The following is a 24,245-nucleotide window of genomic DNA, read 5'->3' on the forward strand; positions in this document are numbered from 1 at the left end:
CTGCTTGAAATTTGGTGGTGGGTGTCCTGAAATGACACTGCACACCTCACAGTGCATTGTATCATAATTTGGTACTGGGTGTATTTTAGGAAATGGGAGAAAGGCAAAAAATTAATGATAAAGGGTGTGTGACAATTTTGATGGCATGGCCACATGTTCGTTTTTGTGGCGAAAAGTTGTATGTTGAATTTAATTTAAAATTCCTAAACTGAAACTAAGTTGTTTTTACAATAATTTTTTTTCTTACAATATCATCTTATAACTTTGATCTTAATTTGTTTTCAAAACTAATAATACACTTTTAGAAGTCAGAAGCAAAGTTTAAGTCAGGTCGAATTCTCACACCAAACACTACAAGTATGGGCAGTATTAGCTGTTTTGTTGTTTTGTCACTGAAAATGGTTTAATGTGAAAGGTTGTGCATTGGTATTTTGCTCAGTGAATTTTGTGATTTTCTTAGATGTGTGCTTAGGCATTATATTTAAAATTTAATTAATGATGATCTTAAATGCTTTTACAGTCGCAGAAATACGCACTTTTCATTTAATTTTCAGTGATTATATACTGATTAGTAACAAAATTGTACGATGGGGTTATTGAACATTTTATGTCATTTTACGAACATTTTGTGGCAGCACACCCAATGACAACAACCATTATGCACCACCGATATATATATCTATATACATAGATGCAGTAACCATATCATCTTTTTTGTTTATGACAATATCTAATGTATTCTCTCTTTTTTAATGGATAGAAATTGCTATTACAAGCAGGTTGAAAGGCCACGTAGAAGCTCCTTCATTTGCAATGCAAATGGCTTTGGTATAAAAAGGGATTATACCAACCTACCGAAGACTGCCCTTATTTTTATGTTGTAAGCTTCCTGCTTTAAACTAATATAAATAAAAACCTTTTTGTTAATTTATGTTCTAAACACTACTAATGACAGTTATTTTACTGAATTCTTAATTATTTAAAAAATGAATTGAAACATTGTATTTTGGCAGAAATATGGTAATGAAAGTGTCAATTCATGTGATGCAAAGTGTAATGTATAATATAAATGCATGATTTGAATATTGTATATTTTTTGTGCTCTAAAATGAAGAGACTGTGTGCTTAGTAGTAGTACAAAAATGTTTCTGTATTCCTATGGCTTCATAGTTTGTCAGTGGATTTTCTTATATTTTCTCTCATATTTTTCTTTTTTAACAGTGGCCATTTGTTAGATTTTTTGGTATTCAAGAACCTGCTTCTGCGATATTTTCCCTCTTCAATGCTTTAACACATATGATGATTTTCAAATTCCGAGCCAGGGTGCCATCTGTTGCTCCAATGTACTATGTGTGGCATTCAATGGCTGTGGTAAGTTCAGAATTCTTTTAACTGGCCATGTCCATCCCAAATATTCTTCTTGTTTTATGTTCAAATTGACCTGATCCAACCTCTCACACCTACCCTACAATATCATTCTAAGAATAAGCAATTACTTCATCAATATCTTGAAGCTGAAATAATTCATGATTAGTTAAAAAGAAAGAGAAAGAATGAATAAATACTAATCTAAGTGATGGAGGGTGATTTTTAAAAGGATATTACTTTTTAATAATGATTTTTAAAAAGATATTAAAGAAATATCACAAATACTAGGTTGGTGTAAAAGGATTCATTTTGTATTGGGAGAGTCATTACAATAATAATAACATATACACAGGTTCAATTCCACTTCTTTATTCTTAGTCAATTGGTTAAGTAGAACCAAAATACAATATGTTCATGCCCTCTTTTTATTTTTTTTATATGTGATTGTGATATGAGAGAAATTTGGCTGCTAGTTTTGCAGAACAGCAACTTCATTTTAATGTGCATATGCTTGTGTGTGTATTTGTATGTATGTCTCTCTCTCTCTCTCTCCATCCATCCATCCATCCATCCATCCACTGCCCGACGATAAGCTCCATGAACTTTGAAACTTTAAGTAGCATGGAATTTGAATCAGACTGTTTGATCTCTCTCTCTCTCTCTCTCTATATATATATATATATATATATAAGTAAGATCGTTGCCAGTGCCCCTGGACTGGCTCTTGTGCGGGTGGCACATGAGATGCACCATTTCGAGCGTGGCCGTTGCCAGTACCGCCTGACTGGCTCCCGTAGGATTTTCGAGTGAGATCGTTGCCAGTGCCCCTGGACTGGCTTATGCGGGTGGCACATAAAAGACACCATTTCGAGCGTGGCTGTTTTTGTGCGGGTGACACGTAAAAGCACCCACTACACTCTCTGAGTGGTTGGTGTTAGGAAGGGCATCCAGCTGTAGAAACTCTGCCAAATTAGATTGGAGTCTGGTGTTGCCATCCGGTTTCACCAGTCCTCAGTCAAATCGTCCAACCCATGCTAGCATGGAAAGCGCACGTTAAACGATGATGATGATGATATATATATATATATATATATATATATATATAGAGGTGTAGGACTGGCTGTGTGGTAAATAGCTTGCTTACCAACCACATAGTTCCAGGTTCAGTCTCACTGCGTGGCACCTTGGACAAGTGTCTTCTGCTATAACCTCTTGCCAACCAAAGCCTTGTGATTGGATTTGGTAGACAGAAACTGAAAGAAGCCTGTCATATGTATATATGTGTTTGAGTGTCTGTATTTCTACCCCCACCCTCACATGACAACCGATGTTGGTGTGTTTATGTCCCCCGTAACTTAACAGTTCAGCAAAAGAGACCGATAGTACAAATACTAGGATTACAAAGAATAAGTCCAAGGGTCATTTTGTTCGACTGAAGGCGGTGCTCCATCATGGCCGCAGTCAAATGACTGAAACAAATGAATATATATATATATATATATATATATATATATATATACACACACACATATACAAATACACACACACACACACACATATACATATACAAGTACACACACACACACACACACACACACACACACACACACACATATATATATATAATCTGGATAACATCCTTATAGTGTGCTTTCCAAAGCTCTTCTCTGTGTATTGGCTACCAAATGCTATGATACAGTATATACAGGGTACATTGGGTAAATTGTTGCCATTTTATATTTTTAATTTTGTGCATGCGCATTGTTTTTGATTTTGTCTACACAGTATAGTAGGGTTAGTTGGGCACTATCTGTGAGAAAACCAGTACATTGACGTGATTCACTCTGCCAGAAATTTGGAAACAACATGCTGTACTGCTTGGCATTCACGTGAAAGTTCCAATACAAACATTTTAGAGTGTTTGAGTATTTATGGGAGCAACTGTCTTCGAAGATTCATATTGTTGTTGAATGCTCGAAATGAGAAGTAGATAGACAGCTGACAACTGATGAAGGGTCGTTCTTTGTGTTACTTGTTCTGTTTTCCATTTTTTCTCTCATTGTTTGTGTATTTAACTCATTTGTTTTTGTACTTCATGTTGTCTACTGTTGGCGACGTCCTGTACCCATATATGCATTATGCATATGTATATATATATGTGTGTGTGTGTGTGTGTGTGTGTGTGTGTGTGTGTGTATTATATATTATTTATATTATGATATACAGGGGTTGGACACCTTAAAATTTCAAACAAATTTATTTTAATATGGGGTAGGACCGCCTTTGGCAGTAATTACAGCTTCAATTCTACGAGGTATGGACTTGTACAAAGTTTGAATTGTTTCCAAAGCTAAGACAGTCTCCAGTTCTTGTAGTGATGATGGTGGAGGATATCGACTCCTTACTTGTTTTTCTAAGATGCACCATAAATGTTCAATAATATTGAGATCTGAGGACTGTGGTAGCCAGATAAGATGTTCAACTTCACTAGAATGTTCCTCGTGCCATTCAGTAACCACTTTAGCTGCATGAATTGGTGCATTATCATTCTGAAAGATTGCATTTCCCTCCAGAAACAGTTCCGCAACCATAGGATGAATTTGATCAGATAAAATGCTTAAATAGTCTTGACTATTAATTCTGTCACGAAGGGAAACCATTGGGTCGGCAGATTTCCAAGATCCCCCTCCAGTTGGAAGAAGGCAGTCTGGGTCAAATGCTTCTTTTGGCTGTCTCCACATGTATATTCAGCCAGTGGTTGGAAATAAGGTAAAGGATGACTCGTCTGAGAGAATAACATTCTTCCACTGCTCTAGGGAACAATTCTGTAGGTTTTTACTCCACTCTAAATGCTTTGCAACATTTGTTTTTGGGAGTAGTGGTTTTCTGATTTCAGCCTTCCTGTGAAATATGTCTTTGTGCAGCTCCCAGCAAACAGTTTTTGTGGAAACTGGGCTCTCAAGGTGGTCATTAAGCTCTGCAGTAATTTTGGGAGCTGTACTTTTGTGATCCTTTCTAATAAATCGCATAAGAGTCAGACAGTCTCTATTTGAAAGTTTTGGTTTTCTTCCGGAGTTTTATTTCGATGAGGAGGTTTTTCACTCTTTCTCAAAGGCTGTCATTACTTTCAAGACAGTACTTCTTGATACACCAAACATTTTGGCTATTTTCTTTATGCTAGCGCCTGCCATACAAGCACCAATAATTTAACCTCTGTGAAAGCCTGATAAATCTGTCATTTTAATGAATTGTAATTACCTTTTTCTGGTGATATCTGAAAAGAAACAGCAATTTTAGCAAAATATATTAAGCAACACTAATAATAAATAAAAAAACATAAATGTAATGTAAACAAGCTTTTGACAGTTTTATAGATATTTCAAAATTATGATGCTATGATACTAGGTAATTCTATTATTTTGTCCAACCCATGTATATATGTATATATGTGTGTGTGTGTGTGTGGGTTCTTTTATGTGCCTCCGGATCGAGGGCCAGTCAGGCGGTTCTGGCAACGACCACGCTCAAGAAGCGTTTTTACGTGCTACCTGCATGGGAGCCAGTCCGGCGGCACTGGCAATGACCACGCTCGAATATTGTTTTTCATGTACCACCAGCACATGTGCCAGTAAAGCGACGCTGGCAGTGATCATGCTTAAATGGTGCTTTACACGTATCATCGGCATGGGAGCCAATCCATGGCCCTGACAACGATCACGCTCAGATGTGCTTTTAACGTTCCACTGGCACGAGTGCCAATCATGCAGTATTGTCATCGACTATGTCAGCGATTTTGATTTGTTTGCACTTGCCTCAATAGGTCTTTGCAAGCAAAGTTCATTGTCCAATGAATAACTGGTACTCATAAGTGGGCCGGTTACATCCCTCGTTCAGATGTGCTTTTAATGTTCCACTGGCATGAGTGCCAATCAGGCTGCACTGTCATTGGCCACGTCTGAAATTTTGATTTCACTTGCCTCAATGTCTTCACAAACAAGGATTATTGTCTAATGAATGAGGAGGTATTCATGAATGGGCTGGTTACATCTAGTGGTTTGCGTCATGAACTATGGTCTCACTCGGCTTGTCGGGTCTTCTCAAGCACTGCATATCTCCAAAGGTCTCGGTCACTAGTCATTGCCTTGGTAAGGTCTAATGTTTGAAGGTCGTGCTTTACTACCTCATCCCAGGTTTTCCTGGGTCTACCTCTTCCACAGGTTCCCTCAACTGCTAGGGTGTGACACTTCTTCACACAGCTGTCCTCATTCATTTGCAACACATGACCATAGCAGCACAGTTGTCTCTCTTGCACACCACATCTGATGCTTCTTAAATCCTACTTTTCTGTCAGGGCGCTTACACTCTGTCGTGTATACTCACGGACATTACACATCCAGCAGAGCATACTGGCTTCATTCCTTGCAAGCTTACGCATGTCCTCAGCAGTCACAGCCCATGTTTAACTGCCATGTAGCATGGCAGTTCACACACATGCGTCATACCATCTACCTTTTACTCTGAGCGAGAGGCCCTTTGTCACCAGCAAAGGTAGGAGCTCTCTTAACTTTGCCCAGGCTATTCTTATTCTAGCAGCTACACTGTTTGCAATACACCATCGTTGGGTCTTCTCAATCACAGCGTATCTCCAAAGGTCCCGGTTTCCTGTCATTGCTCTGTGAGATGGAGAATAATGTTTAAATTCACAACAATAACAAGTAAACTGTTTTTCTGTAAGATTAGATAGTCAAGTTTTTGTAGACGTAATGGGTTGCACAGCATCTGTCTGTTTGTATAGAAAATTTAGTTAGCCGATGTGAAATGTTTTTACTTTGACAAACTATAGCAAAAGCTCTTTCCTAAATAATCTTTAATTCTTCTTCTGAAAGCAATTTAGAATACTGGAAAACAGACATTGCAAAGCCATTTCATTTTCAAACATTTTTGGAGGAATCAGATTGTATTCACATTCAGGTAAAGCTTGTATTCTGGCAACAAAATCATTGCAATCTTCTTCAGATTTCTGATTTAATTTTGTAAAACAGTAACGTGCTGTGTACACATTTTTAGCAGACCCTCAAAGTTCATTCAGTAAACCAAACACTTTAGTTAATGTGGCAGATTCCATAATTCTCAAGGCATCGAAGTGTCTTTGTCCTTCTTCCCTAAGAAATTAGCGTAGTAACTTTATTTTGTGACATTCTGATACATTAATGGTTGGTTGTAGTATCAGAAGTAGTTCTAAATAATCCAAAAATGAACGTTTCCAGCGATTTCATATAGCAGGGGATGGTTTGTTTGAAGTAGTACTCCACAGTTGTGTGGGTAAATGCAGCATAACACACATGTCTATACTTGTCGCCAGTTAATAAGTACCAGTCCTGTTCCAGTATTATGTAATTCAGGTCTACGCACGCTGTAGATAAGACTAGCTTAAAAAAAACATTTATTTGCAAAAATATTTACAGCAGGTTTTGTACATAGGAAAAGAACCAATCAGAATTTACCATCATACACACACACATACTTGATAGACTGAATGACACATAACATTATTGAGCAATCTTTCGTAGTGGTGTCTCCAAACCTCTTTCTTTGCAGCCTTGTTTAGTGCAAGCGTACCATCATCCATGCGAACACATTTCTCTCCTACGACATCACGATTCTCTCTCACACACTGTCTTGCAACACGAAATACCTCAAGTCTTTGGTCCTCACGGCGCAGAATATTGGCAAATTTTTTCTTATCTACTCCCCCTCTGGCTAAATAAACCTGTCGCCTAGCTTCCCTTCTAGCAGTCTGATACAATTCCCTGCTACCACCGTTCTTCCAGTCCTTCCAAGCCTGTTTCTTTTGTATACATGTATGAATATGTATATATATTTATATGTGTATATGTGTGTATATATATAAATGTATGTATATACATGCATGTATGTGTGTATATATATGTATAAATGCATGTATATATGTGTATGTGTGTACAGCAGACAATGGGTGTCGTGAGATTATGACATTTATACTTATACAACATATAGAATAAAACAAATACATAAAAGTGTATATACAGCAGGATGTCAGTAAAAGTTTTGACTATGAAAGTTCTTAATAGTTGTGATGTAAACTGGTTGACACCAGAATAAGGTAGAAAGGAAGTCTATATTGTTGATATGACATAGTTTGGTAGATAGATGCATATGGAAATAAGAGAAAAAAAAGTATGCTGCTCAACTTTTACAGCTGTTTCAAAAATGGTTGTGTAATTGATGCAGTTCTCTGCATGTTACCTTCATCTAATTTTTTTTTTTTTGTGGTAGTCTATTTCATCTTCAGAAACATGGAAAGATGGATATTAAAATGAATGAATAAATATCATACTTAATACATAATATCAAAAGTATCAAGATTTTATACATGAAGTAATGTATTTAGATTTATAAAGCCAGTACAAGTTAATTTGTATTGGTTACCATTGGATTTGTGGTCTTTCAGTCCCTGCTTAACCCCATAGGATATGGAAAAAAAAAAGAAATAGTTTGTAAAAAATTTCTTTGGAAGATTACTTGTGTCATGGCAAATAACTTGTGTTGAGAAAACAAGAGTTAAATGAGAAGGTAAAATTGACGTTGCTGGGAAAAAATCATGTTTGTTTTAAGTTGAAGGTGAAAAATTGTAATTACAAGAGATTAATTTCTATTAAGAGGGAGGACACATAATAACTGAAGAAGGAGAAGATAAGGAAAAAAATAAAGTAGGTGAATGTTGATGAGTGGAAAGCTGAAAAAGAGCAAAGAAATCTACGGTGAAGTAATATCAGATATGTGTGCATGCATGTGGTTCTTATCAGAGGTGAAAGTGAGTAATTTTTAAAGTATTTGCTATTCCAAATAGATTTTATATGGTTTTAAATAGAGCTCTTGGTTATGAAGTTTTTTGAAGATTTTCCTTTTCTCTGTTGTGCACAGGTTACACCTGTTTTAGTTTTATAGGGTTTGGATCTTTCTAAGATTTTCTATTTGAACCTGTTATTCTGAAGTTCTTTCTTTGAGTTTAATGGTAATGTAGTTAGCCAGTTTTGTAGTCTTTCTTATGTGTGGTGCCTATAGCTAAGTTTAAGGTGGTGTCTATTTAAAAGTTTTCTAAGTGCTCTGGAGGGAAATATTTGTCTATAGAGTTAAGAAATTTCTTGTGATATTTGATTTTATAGTAAGTGTAAAGTTTGATTTTATATTCATGGTGCTGGGGTTGATTTGAGCAGATAATTGTCTCTTTTTCATCTACTATCTTTTAAGGTTTTACTGTAGTTGGAGCTGCCTCATTGAATATTCACAGACAGTCTGGAGACCCTTTTGCTAACGTTGTAAATGAAAAGCATGAAAACTATGATGGTGTTGTGGTGGCATGATCCTATATCATTATGAGACTTTGATTTACTGAAAGTTTTATTTAAGCTAGTTGTTAAATCTTGTGAGACAAATGTGTTGGCACTCCGTCGCTTACGGCGTCGAGGGTTCCAGTTGATCCGATCAACGGAATAGCCTGCTCGTGAAATTAACGTGCAAGTGGCTGAGCACTCCACAGACACGTGTACCCTTAACGTAGTTCTCGGGGATATTCAACGTGACACAGTGTGACAAGGCTGACCCTTTGAATTACAGGCACAACAGAAACAGGAAGTAAGAGTGAGAGAAAGTTGTGGTGAAAGAGTACAGCAGGGTTCGCCACCAACCCCTGCTGGAGCCTTGTGGAGCTTTAGGTGTTTTCGCTCAATAAACACTCACAACGCCTGGTCTGAGAATCGAAACCGCAATCCTATGATCGCGAGTCCGCTGCCCTAACCACTGGGCCATTGCGTCTCCCTTGTGAGACAATAAAGGAGTCAACAGTAGTTATTAATAGTTATTTTAAGTCTGAAAGTGCTAAAATTGTTAATAATGCTGTCATTTGTCTAAAATGTAGCAATTAATGCTTCTTGGTAAGACTAACCCATGGTCCATGTAATGGGCAAAGTCTACGATGATGAATTTCTTAGCAAGTATATCTAAGATGTTTAACCATACAATATAGCCTATATCTCGCTATATAGCCCCATGTTTACATCAAAGAAACTCGTTCTTTCAAGCAGTAAAATTTTACTTAGCATGTATTATTATATCAATATTTACATTTATTTATTAGTAGTACTTTGCACAACCTTAGTAAGGTTTGGGATATGGAGGAGGTAAAAATTGGCAGTGTTGAACTGACAAAAATCTGTAGGTGTGCTTTTTGTCGATAGTCTTGAATCAGCAAAATGATGCATTACTATTAATCCATTTGTATAGGCTTGTGGCCTTTCTTAATTTTATTTTATGCTTTTTGGTATCTCTTTATTAATTTGTCTTATCATGGAAATTTAGCTTGGTTGATTAATCTGCACTTCAGATTAGCTGCAAAGCTTTCTTGATGATCCATTATGGTTATAAATGCCTGAAGTTTAGCTAAAACCTCCAAGCTATTGTCTAGTCTTTAGTTTTGTTTTGTTTTATTTACTGTGTTTTGTTTCATTACAACTATATGTTCATGTTTGATTTTATGTAGTTTTGGGTGATGTTATTGTTAAGTAGCTATAAGTACAGTTTCTTATCCTTCATGTAGGTTTCTACTTTTGAATGGAAAGATTAATGCTTTATTGAAGTGCTAAATTTGTTTTACGTTGTGTTTGTGCTTGGTTTGAAGAGCATTATTATACTAATAGAATCTAATCTTCATTTATAGATCTTGGGAGTCACTTTTAAAGTGTCTTAGAGGCCTTGGTTGTCAGAGAGTAGTTTTGTATCTTAATCCCATAACTGTATGATAGCATGTCACCTAAGTCAGTCAAAAAAGACTGTCTTCCAGTGCATTGCACTTCACTAAGTCCTTGGGTTTATTCTGGTAGTTTTCTCATGTAAAGTTTATTTGAAAGCAACTAGTTTTGGTAGAGTAGTCTAAGTGGTATAAATTTATACCCTTTAATGTTGCTTTTTGAATATTAAGTACTCAACTATATCTCAACGCTTCACACAATATGTGCGTTGTAGCTATATATCACAGGTCATTGAAATTGTGTTCAGATATAATATGCATGCTGTGATCCATGGTGAAATGATTTGATGATATATATTACTCATTTTCATGCATTTTCTACTTCTCTGCTGTACACAAGTCACATCATTTACTTCCCATCTTGTAGGATTTGGATCTTTCTTGGATTCAACATTTGGCACTGTATTATGAAATGTTTTCTTTCAATTTTCACATGATGTGGTTAGCCAATTTTTTTTATTGTAATTCTTATCTGTGTACTTAAAGGGGGGCATTGGTAATGTTTATGTATTACCTCAAGGTTGAGCTCTGCTTTATAAATTATTGCTTCTGTGTTGAAGGATTTATCTAGTCACCTTATATTTGGGTTTCTGCATGAATATATATTTTCTCTTTTGTTGGTGAATGTATGCATTATATTTTTCATGTTTGTTATGCTTTAATGATTTTATGGTTGTGTCTGTGAAGAAGTTTTCTATGTTAGCATTCATGAAGGATGTACTTGTGTCTATTAGAGTTAGGAAGGCTCTTATTATATTAGATTTTACATTGGTGAAATAGGGTATGTAAACAATATGATAATAGGAAGCCTTTTTTATTTAGGGGATGAGGAGTCATATGAGCTGGTAGTTTTCTGTTTGAATAGTAATTTTTGAAGTATAGTTAAACAAATATGTATGTGTGTAAAAATATTTTAAATATATTTTTATGAACTATAGATTTATTGTATTCATAATCTCTGATTTATTATATCTGTAATATTTTATTTTTTCTAATATTATTTAACATATAAAATGCATTTCAGTGGTATTACAATTTTTTTTTACTACTCAAGCATTCTGTCTTTTATTTTCCTCTTGTTTCAGTCATTAGACTGGTCATTCCTTGAGAGGAATTTTAGTCAAGCTAATTGACCCCAGTACTTTCTTTTTAAGCCTGGTACTTATTCTATCAGTCTCTTTCTGAACCACCAAGTTATGGGCACATAAACACACCAACACCAGTTGTCAAGTGTTGGTGGAGAACAAACACAGGCACAAAGACGCGTGCGCGCGCGCACACACACACACACAACAGGCTCCTTTCAGTTTCTGTCTGCCAAATCCACCCGCAAAGCTTTAGTGAGCCTGAGGCTAGAGCAGGAGACACTTGCCCAGAGTACCACACAGTAGGCCTGAACCTGGAATCATTGGGTTGGGAAGCAAACTTCTTACCACACCTGCTGCACCTATGTAAATTTTTCTTTTTTAAAATTTTCATTATTGATTTTTATTTATTTTCCAGATTTCTGCTCATGCTTGGTTTTGGTCTCTAGCTTTTCACACTAGAGATACTGCTTTCACAGAGGTATTTATTTTCTTTACAAGATATTTTCATTTGGAATTCTTTATATTATTAATCTGATTATTGCCATCATAAATACACCCCCTCCCCACACACACACACATGCCTATTATGTTTGTTTTTATGTCATGTTCTTTATAAAATCAATTTAACATGGATTACTCAATTCTTTTTAGTAAAGTATGTGTTTATTCAACTTTTACAAGGTTGACAGTGACTTCAAAGTTTCAGCTTACTCACCTTTCTTAAACTGTGTGAATATATAAGAAGACAAAGAATTGATATAGCACAACTTTATTATTAGTTACAATTGTTTCTGTACTACTCCATTTCTAACCACATTGCACATAATTAATTCCATGTGAAAGGTGAGCAATTTGTATGATTGATTGTATTGGAATGGCACTTTGACAGCTTGGCATTAAGTCATGCATTTGTTTTTCATTGTGTGACAGACATGTATTTCGTGTTGCTTACATTTGGAGGAAACATTACAGTGATTACAAAAATATAATGATGGTGAAAGTGATATTCATTGCTGTGATAGAAAAAATGCTTTGTGACACTTCTTCCAGCATTATGTTTTGAGTTCAAATTCTGCCGTGGTCAACTTTTGTCTTTCATCCTTCCAGGTCCACCAGCCCCCTTCCAACATTATTATTTGGCAGAATTGTTAGCACATTGGGCGAAATGCTTTGCAATATTTTGTTCTGGCTCTTTATGTTCTGCGTTCTAATTCCACTAAGGTTGACTTTGCCTTTCATCCTTTCGGGGTCGATAAATTAAGTATCAGTGAAACACTGTGGTCAATGTAATCGACTCACCCGCTCCCTCAAAATTGCTGCCCTTGTGGCATAATTTGAAACCATTATTATTATTATTAAGGTGGTGATCTGGCAGAATTGTTAACACACCGGGCAAAATGCTTGGCTATATTTTGTTTGTCTTCATGTTCTGAATTCAAATGCTGCTAGGGTCGACTTTGCCTTTCATCCTTTTGGGGGTCGATAAATTAAGTACCATTTATGCACTGGGGTTGATATAATTGACTGGTCCCCTCCCCCAAAATTTCAGGCCTTGTGCCTATAGTAGGAAGGATTATTATTATTATTATTATTATTATTATTATTATTATTATTAAGCATGACCTTCGAACGTTGGGCCTCACAGAGGCAATGACGAAAGACCGAGACCTCTGGAGAGATGCTGTGACTACGAAGACCCGACAAAGTGAGTTCACGGCTGTATCGCATAACCAGCCCCAGCCCATTCAAAGGTACCTTGGATCGTAGGACGACCTACTGGGCTTACCTTGGATCGTAGGGTGACCTGCTGTGCTTGAGAAGACCTATTGAGTCAAGTACATGAACATCAAAATAAAAATCAAATGGAAATTGTAGTTGTGATACCCGTGCCAGTGGCACATAAAAAGTACCATCCGAACATGGCTGATGCCACCTTGACTGGCTTCCATGCTGGTGGCACGTAAAAAGCACTAACCGATCGTGGCTGCTGCCAGCCTCTTCTGGCCCCTGTGCCGGTGGCATGTATAAAGCACCCACTACACTCACGGAGTGGTTGGCATTAGGAAGGGCATCCAGCTGTAGAAACACTGCCAGATCAGACTGGAGCCTGGTGCAGCCTCCTGGCTTCCCAGACCTCAGTCAAACCGTTCAACCCATGCTAGCATGGAAAACGGATGTTAAACGATGATGTGGTGATCTGGCTGAATTGTTAGCATGCCAGGTGAAATGCTTAGCAGTATTTTGTCTGTCTTTATGTTCTGAGTCCAAATTCTGCCAAGGTTGACTTTGCCTTTCATCCTTTCAGGGTCAATAAATTAAGTACCAGTGAAACACTGTGGTTGATGTAATAAACTAGTCCCCTCCCACAAAATTTCAGGTTTTGTTCCTTTAGTAGAAAGGATTATCATTATTATTACCAGTATGACCGGGACCTTGCCCTCTTCTTTCCTTATCACCTTTGCTTAGTGCAGTTACTATTTTATCTTCTCTTTCCTGTTCTTATTCTCATTCTTTATTTGTTTCTATTTTGTTTTATTATTCTTAGTTAATTACTATTATTAATATTGTAATTATTTTTATCATCATGACCTGTAATACTTATAAATTCATCACTACATATTATATTTGTGATTTATTACTGACCAGTCTATTAGCAGTGTCTCATCAATGCCGTTTGTACCCCTAGAATAGCATTTTCATTATTAGAGGTAGTATGATTGTTAGGGTTTGGCAGAATCATTAGCACGCTGGGCGAAGTGCTTAGTGGTATTTCGTCTGCCACTACGTCCAGAGTTCAAATCCTGCCGAGGTCGACTTTGCCTTTCATCCTTTCAGGATCAATAAATTAAGTACCAGTCAAGTAGTGGGGTCGATGTAACCAACCATCCCCCCTCAAATTCTAGGCATTGTGCCTTTTGTAGAAAGGATTATTGTTGTTATTATTATTATTATTATTATTATTATTATTTTGTTTTTCATAAGTGTCATTATTATTTTTGTATGCTCAACCATTGACATGTTAATTCAAGGGCATGTTCAGTTGATCAAATAACTGCATCTTCATTACACTGTATAACATGATTTCTGTCCTTGGGTAGCAACTGTTTTTCCTATTTGCTTACTTCTAGAAAGTATGAAAAATGGCTAATATTTTCTTCCAACTTTGCTTTTGTTATTCAAATCCCTCTCAACACATGGCTATGATGCTCCCCACTACTCCTGCTCATGATTAGAGGTGCACATATTGTCAGCCAATAAGGGACGTACTCAAGTGGTTAAGGTCAAGTAGCTGACAAGCAAATCTGTGGTATTGAGCAGAATATTTGCTATAACAATATTTTTGCTTCAGCAACTCTGCACCGAATTTGTCTGAAATGTAATGGAGAATAGGTGAGTTTCAAAACATTGATGTCCAAATCATAAAAGCAAAGTTTGAAGGGAATAGTAGTCATTTCCTTTGATTTCCTGATAGAGGCAAATAGGAAATAACACTTAATGACCAGACATAAAAAAAATTGTTGTTATTTTGATGGAGTGTTATTGAATGATGGAAACTGAACACCATATAAGGTGTCTTATAAAAGTTGATTTGTAGATGGAACAAAGAAATGTACAAATAGAAAGCAATTTTAGTTAACAAAGCACTAAGTGTTATTAGAGTAGTTTTTTGTTGGATATTGTAAAGCCATATACAGAAACACCAGTGTTAATTTATTGTGGAGCATTAGGCCTAGCATAGGATTTTGGGGAATACTAAGGGATATGAAAGTAGTTAGGATGATGCATGTGTAAGATTTGTTTATGCTGTATACTAATTTAGATTTAAAACAAGTAGCGAGAGAATATTTAATAGGTCTAGTGTATAGAGGTAAATTGCCCTAATTAATCTTTTAGCATTAAAAGCATGCTTAACCATATGCCCCAGTAAGATTACTAGTAACATCAAGCAGTAATTTTTTCTATTAATTAATTTATCAAATCTTATTTGTGCTGCAAACATGGTGTGTATGCCTAGATGCATGTATACACATGTATATGTGTTTGTTGGTATATATAGATGTAGCTATACCTATACAGTCTATAATTTTTATTTACATACCTGTTTCCTTTACTTATTTATTCCTCCTATCTTCATTCAGTTCTTATTTCTGTCTACGTTTGTGCTGATATACTTTTGTGTATCTAAATAAGTATATTTGTACATATACTTTACTTTGATTAAGTGGTCCCATTGCTACTTTCTTCCAGCTGTAACATTTTTTTTTCATCTCTTATTTCCTTTTTCTATCAACTTTGTCTTCTAATTTCCTTTGTAAATTTTTTTAAAAATTATTTTTCTTTACATTTTATTATTTTCTCTCACTGCTTCTTCTTTGTATTAAAATATTGGCATGTCCTGTCCTTAATCAGTTCATCTTAGCTGTGTATTAACAGAATGTTGGACACCACAATGCTTGCAGTTATGTCCCTTTAAGTTCCGAGTTTAATACAGGTCAACTTAAGCTATCAGCCTTCTGTTTTATATAAATAAGATACTGAGCTTCAGTAACATGTGAATGGAATTATAACAGAAGACAAAGGTTGGCTCTCTTTTATAGTGTTCTTGGTGTCCTCTGGGCTGTCTCTGATGATTTTCTTTTCTTCTTTGGAGCTTTTCTTATTGACATTCCTACTCTTGACAAACACACAAACTGCATCTGGATGGAACTCATACAATTTTTGGTGAAAGGCAGCTTGAAATTTTAATGTATTTTTTAGTCAATATTTTCCTACTTACATTATATTCTTACAAGATTAATCTTGATATTTTGACTGAGGCCTTTGTTGTTACTTCAAATTAGATACTGAATATTGTATTTAAGTTTTGCACCTGTTTTGATTATTTTGACCTAGTGTTTATTGGTATATTTACTGATAGCTGGAAGGAACTCCCCACCTCAATTTTTGCTTTGCACACTGATCTGCATTGCTACTGATATATATCCATCTTGTCTGTTTGACCTTCATTGGTATGTTGGGGGTACCGAGACTTCAGGTTGTTGTTACTTTGGTTTCTGTAATGATACACTGATGTAAGGCATATGTTCACATTGAGTTTCTTGATTTATTTTCCCTTTCCTTTGCTTTTATTCATTGTCTCTTTTGTTACAATTGTATATTCATCTCAAGTTGCATCATCCCTTGTTTTGGCCAGTTTTATCAACAAGTAAGATATTTGTGAACCTTTGCTTGCATCTGATACATTTTGTATTAAAGCTGTTCTGTACAGCAAGGCTGATTCAAGTTTTTGGAGTTTAGTTTTTTCATGACTATGAAATGCACTGTCTATATGTTTCAGCTAATTTTGAAAATAATCAAGAATATGGAGGGACTTAGTGAAATATCTTTATTGAGTTAGTATTTGGAACATAATTTTACTTATGAATACTTTAAAGCAAGCTTTGTGTCACAGAAAGAGAGTTGGTCTCATGTGGCTTTGCATCAAAAGATTTGACATGGATTTTAGAATTAGCTTTATTCTCCATTTAAAATTTTTTATTATGGCTTCAGGCTGAATACCATGGAGTTGTCATTGGTGCCAGAATAGCTAGTTTATCTAATAGAAAAAATTGATTTTTAAAATATAAAGTACTGTTTTAGAATCTATTAGGTTGTCACACACGAAATGTCCCATTTTTAGTTACAGTAAAAACCCATGTAATTCGCACACCTGTGTAATTTGTGTTGTTTATAATAAACTTTATTTTACATTTCTTGCCCACAAGAGATTATGTCTGATCTTTAGCATACTGTTCTATGTCTTCTCAAATCACAATCACAGAAGTTGTTGATAATTCTTATCAACAAAAACAAAGCTGATAAATATGCACTAGTGTTGCAAAATAAGTTTAATTCCCAATAAGCATCAGCTTGGATGACACTTTACTCAACCGACAGAGGAAGGTGACCGATCAAACTGATTATGGAAACAGAATTCTGATTGGTTGAAAGTGTCTTCTTGTCTCAAGCTCTGATTTTTTGCTTATTCTTGTTGGAATCTTTGATACAGAATATCGAAATTTGAATCCCTTTCACACTTATAAAATGTCAAGCAAACTTTAAAATTTGTCATTACCGTTTTAGCCAGGAGACCAAACTGATTGTTTGGTAACCCGCTAAAATAAAATTTAAAATTGAAAGGAGAAAATAAACAGCTTTGTAAGTTTAACTCAGTGTTTATTGAACAAGAGAGGTGCAAAACTTAAGAAGCAACTTGTTAGAATATACACATCTGTGAGGAGACATAAACAAGAATAGCAAAAATCTACTATACCAAAAGAACTGGTAATACATACATTACAAGTGTTCTATGAAGAGAACATAAGATTGCTGCATAATTCAACATGAATGTGAAACAACATTAAACATCATATAAGGTAAATGAAGGTTTCTGTAGGAACGCTAAGTCATATTCACTTAGTTTACATGCGCAAGGATGAACTATGATGTAATCGGCATTAGGTGCAGTAAGAGCTGGTAGCGGCAATGTGGCTGGTGATGAATTTCATTGTCCTAACATGGAGAAAGTGAGCAATAACTTCGTGGAGGCAAACGCAAACTAAACTTCTTAGGTGAAGAAAAACTGATCTATTTAAAGAAATTGCTGGGCTTCATTGTGATAGGTAGAAACTCTAAGCTATGTAAAATATGACCCAGACCGTGATTACCAACATGAATGTCAAACTTCAAAAAGTAGTTAACCATTTAATGGTTTTAGTAAATTTATACAGAAAAAGTAAGCATTATATAATCCAGCATAAATAAAGTAAACTTCATTATATTTTTTCTGTAAAAACCTATTCTGACATTAAATGAGTCAACTTCCCTTACAAATGTTTACATTTGTATGTCATTTTTCAACAAAAAAATTATTTCTAAAAAAATTCAGGAAACAATCAACTCATGTAATTTATGCACCCACTGAAGTTTATTTTGTTTTTGCGAAAAAAAGTTACGTAAATTATATGGGTTTTTATGGTACTCGTTATTTCAGTCATTTAAAAACTCAATTATGTACACCCTTGCATTTAACCTTAACTCTTTTTCTTTCTAAACAATATTGGTACCCACAGACCTTATGAAAATGATAACCAAACAATGTTGAGTGATTTTCTTGTATGAGTACAGACTGGGTCACTCTGCTGCAGAAGCTCTATGGAATATCAAGCAGGCCTATGGTAATGTTTTTGTTGACATCAGAACTGTTTAGAGATGGTTCCAAAGATCTCGTTTAAGGAGATGATAGTCTTCAAAGTGAACCAAGGGGGAGGCCAAAATCAGTTACTCAGCATGATGAATTAAATGCTTTGGTTGAATAAAATCTGAAAATGGTCCAAAAACTTTCATCAGAACTCTAAACATCTTGCACAACTGTTTCTCAACACCTGAAAAAAAAATGTAAAAGTCAAGAAAGTGGATAGGTTTGTTCCACATCAACTAAACGAGATTTAAAAAAACAGGCACCTCAAAGTGTGCTCCTTATTGCTTTCTCGACTGGAAAAAGAACCATTTTTGCATTGAATCATTACATGTGATGAGAAATGGACACTCTTTCACAACAGCAGGGGGAATAGAACAGTGATTAGATGCAAGAGAGTCACCTAAACACTACCCAAAATCACCATTGCATTCTAAAAAGTTAGTGGTCACTGTATGGTGGTCTGCAAATTATTCATCATTCATTTTTGCAACTAGGAAAAATGGTAACAGTAACATCATATTGCCAGGTAATTGATTGTATGCATGAGAATTTGAAAAAGAAGCAACCCAGACTAGTGAATAGAGATGGCCCAATTTTGCTCCCCGACAATGCATATCTTCACACTTCCCAAGTTATGGTCCAAAAGTTGCAAAGCCTGAATTATAAGATTTTGCAACATCCTCCCTATTCCTCTGATATCTCTCCTACTGATTATCACTTATTTAAGAATTCTGAGCTTTTCATATGAGCTTAAATAGGGAAGAGATAACTGAAGCATTTGGACAGTTTATCACAGCAAAAGATGAAATTTTTTTAAAAGATGGAATATCTGACTTTGAGAAACGGTGGATAAAGGTCATAAATGAACATGGATCATACTTTGATGAAATAAATCAGTTCTCTAATACTTCTGAAACATTTTATTGTTACATTTCAAATACGACATTTCATGTATGACAACCTAATAGTTGGTTCATGCAAAGCAAATAATGAAATATTTTATCATGAAATGTTTTGAGTGTTTGTTCTTGAATATGTTTTAGTGTTATAAACTTAATTTCATATTTTTGTATTTTCTTTCAGATGATGGATTATTTCTGTGCATTCTCTTTAATTCTTTTCAACTTGTTTCTCTTCTTCTGTCGGTAAGTACCAATTTGTTTGTATTTGTAATCTCATGGTTGGTGAATGGTCAGCTTGCACTGGATATTCTTTGTTATTTTATTCAGAAGTTTGTATCTGAATAAAATATATTACTATATGAAACAGTTGCAACTAAGAACAGAAACAGTTATGGAGAAGTCTACTAAAAGAAAAAAAAAAGCAACCCAGAAATTTATATAGTTCAGAATATTTTATTGCATTTACTTCAATAAATCAAGTAGAAAGTCATGTCAAATGAGACATCATAGAGACAAAAACTTTTAAGCAATTTATTATAGTTTACCATTATCACTCTCAGTTGACTGACTAAATGCATTTTATTATCCAGTTTATTGATCTACTGTTGTCTGGGTTTCAGTCAATTGGTTATATATTTTCTTTAAAATTATTGATCACTTCAAGTAGAGGAATAAAAGGAAAGCATCTTGTTAGATAAGGAAATCTGCCTTTTAAGACCTGTGATTAACCTTTATAAGATTATAGACCAGTCTATGTGTCCATGATTTTTTGTTAGAAAGAAGACCTGTCTTCAAGAATATATACCATATTTATTGAAGTATGATGTAATCTTCAATATAATTCTGCCTCCACATTTTCTTTTTCAAAGTCACTAATTTTATTCTTTCAACTTTTTCTGCACTTGGGTATAATACTAACTTGCCAATTTTGACCTAAGTGTTTTGTTACATACATAAATAAATATAATGTGTTAGTTTCATTTATTCATTGTAATGTCCATTTTTCCATGCTAGCATGGGTTAGATAGGACTATTTTGATGTGGTATTTTACAGCTGAGAGCTCTTCTTCTTATTAGCTGTTACCTGTTTTTCAAGTAAAGGATTTTTTATCCCACTGATCTTCGAAAGTGTGATATTATATGGGCCTTGAATACAGCAGATTTTTGAAAACTAAAAAGAAAGTGAACATACTTTGCTGGATAAATGATGGCATACAGATGACCTGAAAAAAAAGCTGTGAATAAGACGAAGTGGATTTAAATGGCAAGAGAAAAGATGATGTTGTTATGGGTATGCTGTATGTATGAATGTTGACAGCTGCATAAAAAGGGACTGAGCACTCCGAGTGGATGGTGCCTATTGAAGGGGAAGACCAAGAGAGACATGGGATGAACAGATGAAAAACAATTTCAAGATGCTGAACTTCACAAAAAGAGATGACAAGGAACTGTGACAGTTATCAACATGCTGTGCTGGAGAAAACTTGCACTCTCAGGAAACATTGCAGAGAGAACACTAGAATCATTAGTACTGAAGGCTGGGATGCTCTTGTTGCATTTATTGTCTGTTCTCTCACTCCCTTCCTGTATCATACGCTCCTGCCTCTTGCTGTCCTCTCTTCACAGCCTCACCTTCTCTTATCTCCCTTCCTCTGGTCCACAACACCCCCACCTTTCTTACTCCCACTGAACATTTTCTTTCTCTCTTTCATGCACTCCTCTTGCCCATACTCTTTCTCACTCAACCCTGACATTATTTTGTTCTCCCTCCCCTGCTCCTTTTTGACCCTCAACACTATCTCTTCCGTCACTCTCTTCACTATTAACAATTTTCTTAATTGTGTTGACTCTCTTCTTCACTGACTGATAAGAAAGCTTTCCACTTAGTTTGGAGAGCAGAACTGGTCCTAAAGAAGTAAAACTCAATGTTTTCATACATCAGATAGCAAAGAACTTGCCTTAGCTTAGTTAAAAGTAAGTGATATTTAAAAAAAAAAAAAAAAAAAAAAAAAAAAATCATAAACGAATTTCTGAAAAGGAAGCACAATGAAATCAAGGACATATATATTTGCAAAGGCAATACTGCATCAAAAGAGTGAGTTCTAGAAAAATTTATGCATGAAAAGAGCAGATTCTAAATTGCAGAGAAAAGACTTAGGAAAAAAAAAAAAGAAACAAACAAACTTTCACAATGAAAGAAATGAAAGTTACAATTGAGCAGTTCAGCAGCCTTAAAAAGCAATACAATATTGATACGGTTACACAAACAGTGGTGCGGTGAAACAAATGATGTGCTTTTCTTTTCTGATAAACTTTCACAAAACAACAAACCTGTTTAGAAAGGAATTTAGATTCTGTGTGTCTTTACATATATCTATGCCATTAAACCAATAAACATCGTCATCTTCCTGGAGCATCAGTAAGAAATAATACAGCTAATCCTGACAACTCTATTCTCTGCACAGTTCCATTCTTACTTACAAGTAACTTACTTTTAAGTAGGTTAATTAGTCTATGCATGGTTACTTGTCCTGCTAGAAATAATAAACATTTCTCCTCCAAAACACTCCTTACTGGAAGGATATACACAAAATAGTCCTCAAAATATTGTTTGAATTAAAAGAGCGATGGTCATGGTTGGACGATCTTTAATTTAGGTTTACTGGATTGTGGGGTGACCTGATGTTAAGCGGCATCAATTCCAACATTCAAACATTAGGTTTGTCACTCTGATGAACTTTAACCAAAGTTATACTTGTTGCTAGTAACATCAACAATCCTTTCAACATACTTGGCATGAGAACCTACAAATAAAATTACCTACCCACTCTTCAATCATCTATTATTGAGATTATAATTTTCTTGTCATACATTAATCTGTTTACTGCCACATCTAGGAATCATTCTTCACTCATTGATAATCTTTCCATAGTCATCCACATGAACAATCACATACTTTATGCTAGACACTACTTATTTAAATATCATTTGTGTTGTTTAAAGAGACTAGATTATTCTGCTCTTCTTGGAGGTGGTACGAGTTTAGTGTAAAGTGTATATGTTGTAAGTGCATGGAAGGTTCAGGAGGAATGAAAAGTGATGTCATTGCATGGGTTGATAACTGTGGCATCAAGTAGAGAGAGAGAGAGAGAGAGAGAGTGAGGAGTGTATAGGTGACTAAGCTATGGCCAGAATATCCATGGAAAAGCTTAACATTTGGACCAGCAAAAGTGTCCTAAATTAAAACAAGGCTAGAGAAAACACCCATTTGGCCAATAGGCATTTATGGTTGTGAAGCATGCCCTTTTAACAAATCTGAAGAGAACATAATCGATGTGTGTGAATTGTTGGTGTAGAGGAGATGTTACGAGTCTCTTACAAGGATCATTGGACAAATGAATGGCTGTAACAACAAATGGGTGAAAGACAGCAACTCCTGAACATTAAGAAAAAATAAAACTCGTCTATTATGGTCATATTCAAAGAAGCAGAGGTTTGGAAAACATCATGGAGGAGTAGAGAGCAGTAAATCAAGAGGCAGGCAAAGAATGTAATGGATGGACAATATCAAAAACTGGTTGGACAAGGATGGCAAGGCAACTGGAGAACTTGCGCTTAATTGGGAAGACTTTTGTTGTAGCGTCATCAATGTGCTGCAAGCGTATGATGCATGACAATGTTTTGATCAGAGTAATGATACTAATTGTTGTAAGAGATTTCAGGATTGTAAAAGATTTGACTTCTGCACCTTAGCAGCATTGTGGCAAGAGTTTGGATTGAAGTCGCCAAGAATGATGACTTTGGAGAGAGGTGAAGAGAGGTAGATAGCCTTGATGTAGGATGAGAGATAGTTGAACATACACAATTATCCTAGATCTCATCCCAAAGAAATCCATCTGAATGACTGGTACACACACCAACTAAATACAATCGCACTGTTTCCTCATTCTGTTACAACTTATAAGGGCATCTGCTCTTCTGAAGTAACTAATTGGGTACCACATCTCCTCATATTGACCTTTACTTTTATTTTACTTCACAATTATTAAGTCTTTAATCTTACTATAATGGGCGTTATGTCCATGTCTATCTGTTCCCTTTTCATGGTCAAACAGTTGGACCAATGATCACAATGTTTTTGGGATTACGAAGAAGGTAATCAGGAAGGTATTTTTTACGAAAAAAATGTGAAAAAGTATGATCTGGGTTACACAAGGTGTGTGGGTTCAGTGCCATGGGCAGCTTTCCATCTTTTTTTATTCAAGGGGCTTCTAACCTAACGTAATACTAGCATTTAGAATTATATTACAAGTAAATTTGTGTGAAAAATCATAAGTATACACCTATTTTTGTAAAAAAAAAAAATGTTTATAATATAGAAATTTTGGAAAGGTTTTTCTCAAAAATAAATATTTTTTTTAATTTCAGGGTTGTTGGAACTCAGCACTATATAGTCTTATCAGCACTATTCATTGGACTGTTATCATTTTGTGTACGCCACTTTTATTATATGGCATATGTGAAATTTGATTATACCTACAATGTGTATATTTGTTCTTGTATTGGTGAGTTGTTTTTGTTACTGTTTTTATTCCCTTAGGATCCATAAATTCTTTAGCTCACTGTAAGTTTAGATAAATTTGAGATTAATGGAAATATTAGTATTTGAGGTTTATGAAATTTCATGTTCCCTCTCTTGGAGTTCTTTCATTTTTATGAAGTGATTTTGTTTGGATCCTCCCAGGGTTAAATTTACTATCATTCTCTCCCCCCATCCTGTGACTCTTAGTTGATATTTACCA

The 24,245-nt window shown here is 35.2% G+C and overlaps 1 protein-coding gene across 6 annotated transcripts in view; it reads left to right on the forward strand.

The window, feature by feature from the left end:
- Positions 1-24,245, forward strand: part of LOC106870209 (GPI-specific phospholipase A2-like PGAP3) — a 70,945-nt gene that overhangs the window by 40,380 nt on the left and 6,320 nt on the right. For all 6 annotated transcript variants that reach the window (XM_014916212.3, XM_014916211.3, XM_052967209.2 and 3 more), the window contains 4 exons: positions 1,222-1,371; positions 11,717-11,779; positions 19,625-19,686; positions 23,872-24,008. In XM_014916212.3, coding sequence (XP_014771698.1) covers positions 1,222-1,371; positions 11,717-11,779; positions 19,625-19,686; positions 23,872-24,008 — 412 coding nt within the window. The remainder of the gene's footprint in view (positions 1-1,221; positions 1,372-11,716; positions 11,780-19,624; positions 19,687-23,871; positions 24,009-24,245) is intronic.

This window comes from Octopus bimaculoides, chromosome 4, assembly GCF_046866305.1.
Source record: "Octopus bimaculoides isolate indiv1 chromosome 4, ASM4686630v1, whole genome shotgun sequence".
In the NCBI taxonomy this organism is placed as follows: domain Eukaryota; kingdom Metazoa; phylum Mollusca; class Cephalopoda; order Octopoda; family Octopodidae; genus Octopus; species Octopus bimaculoides.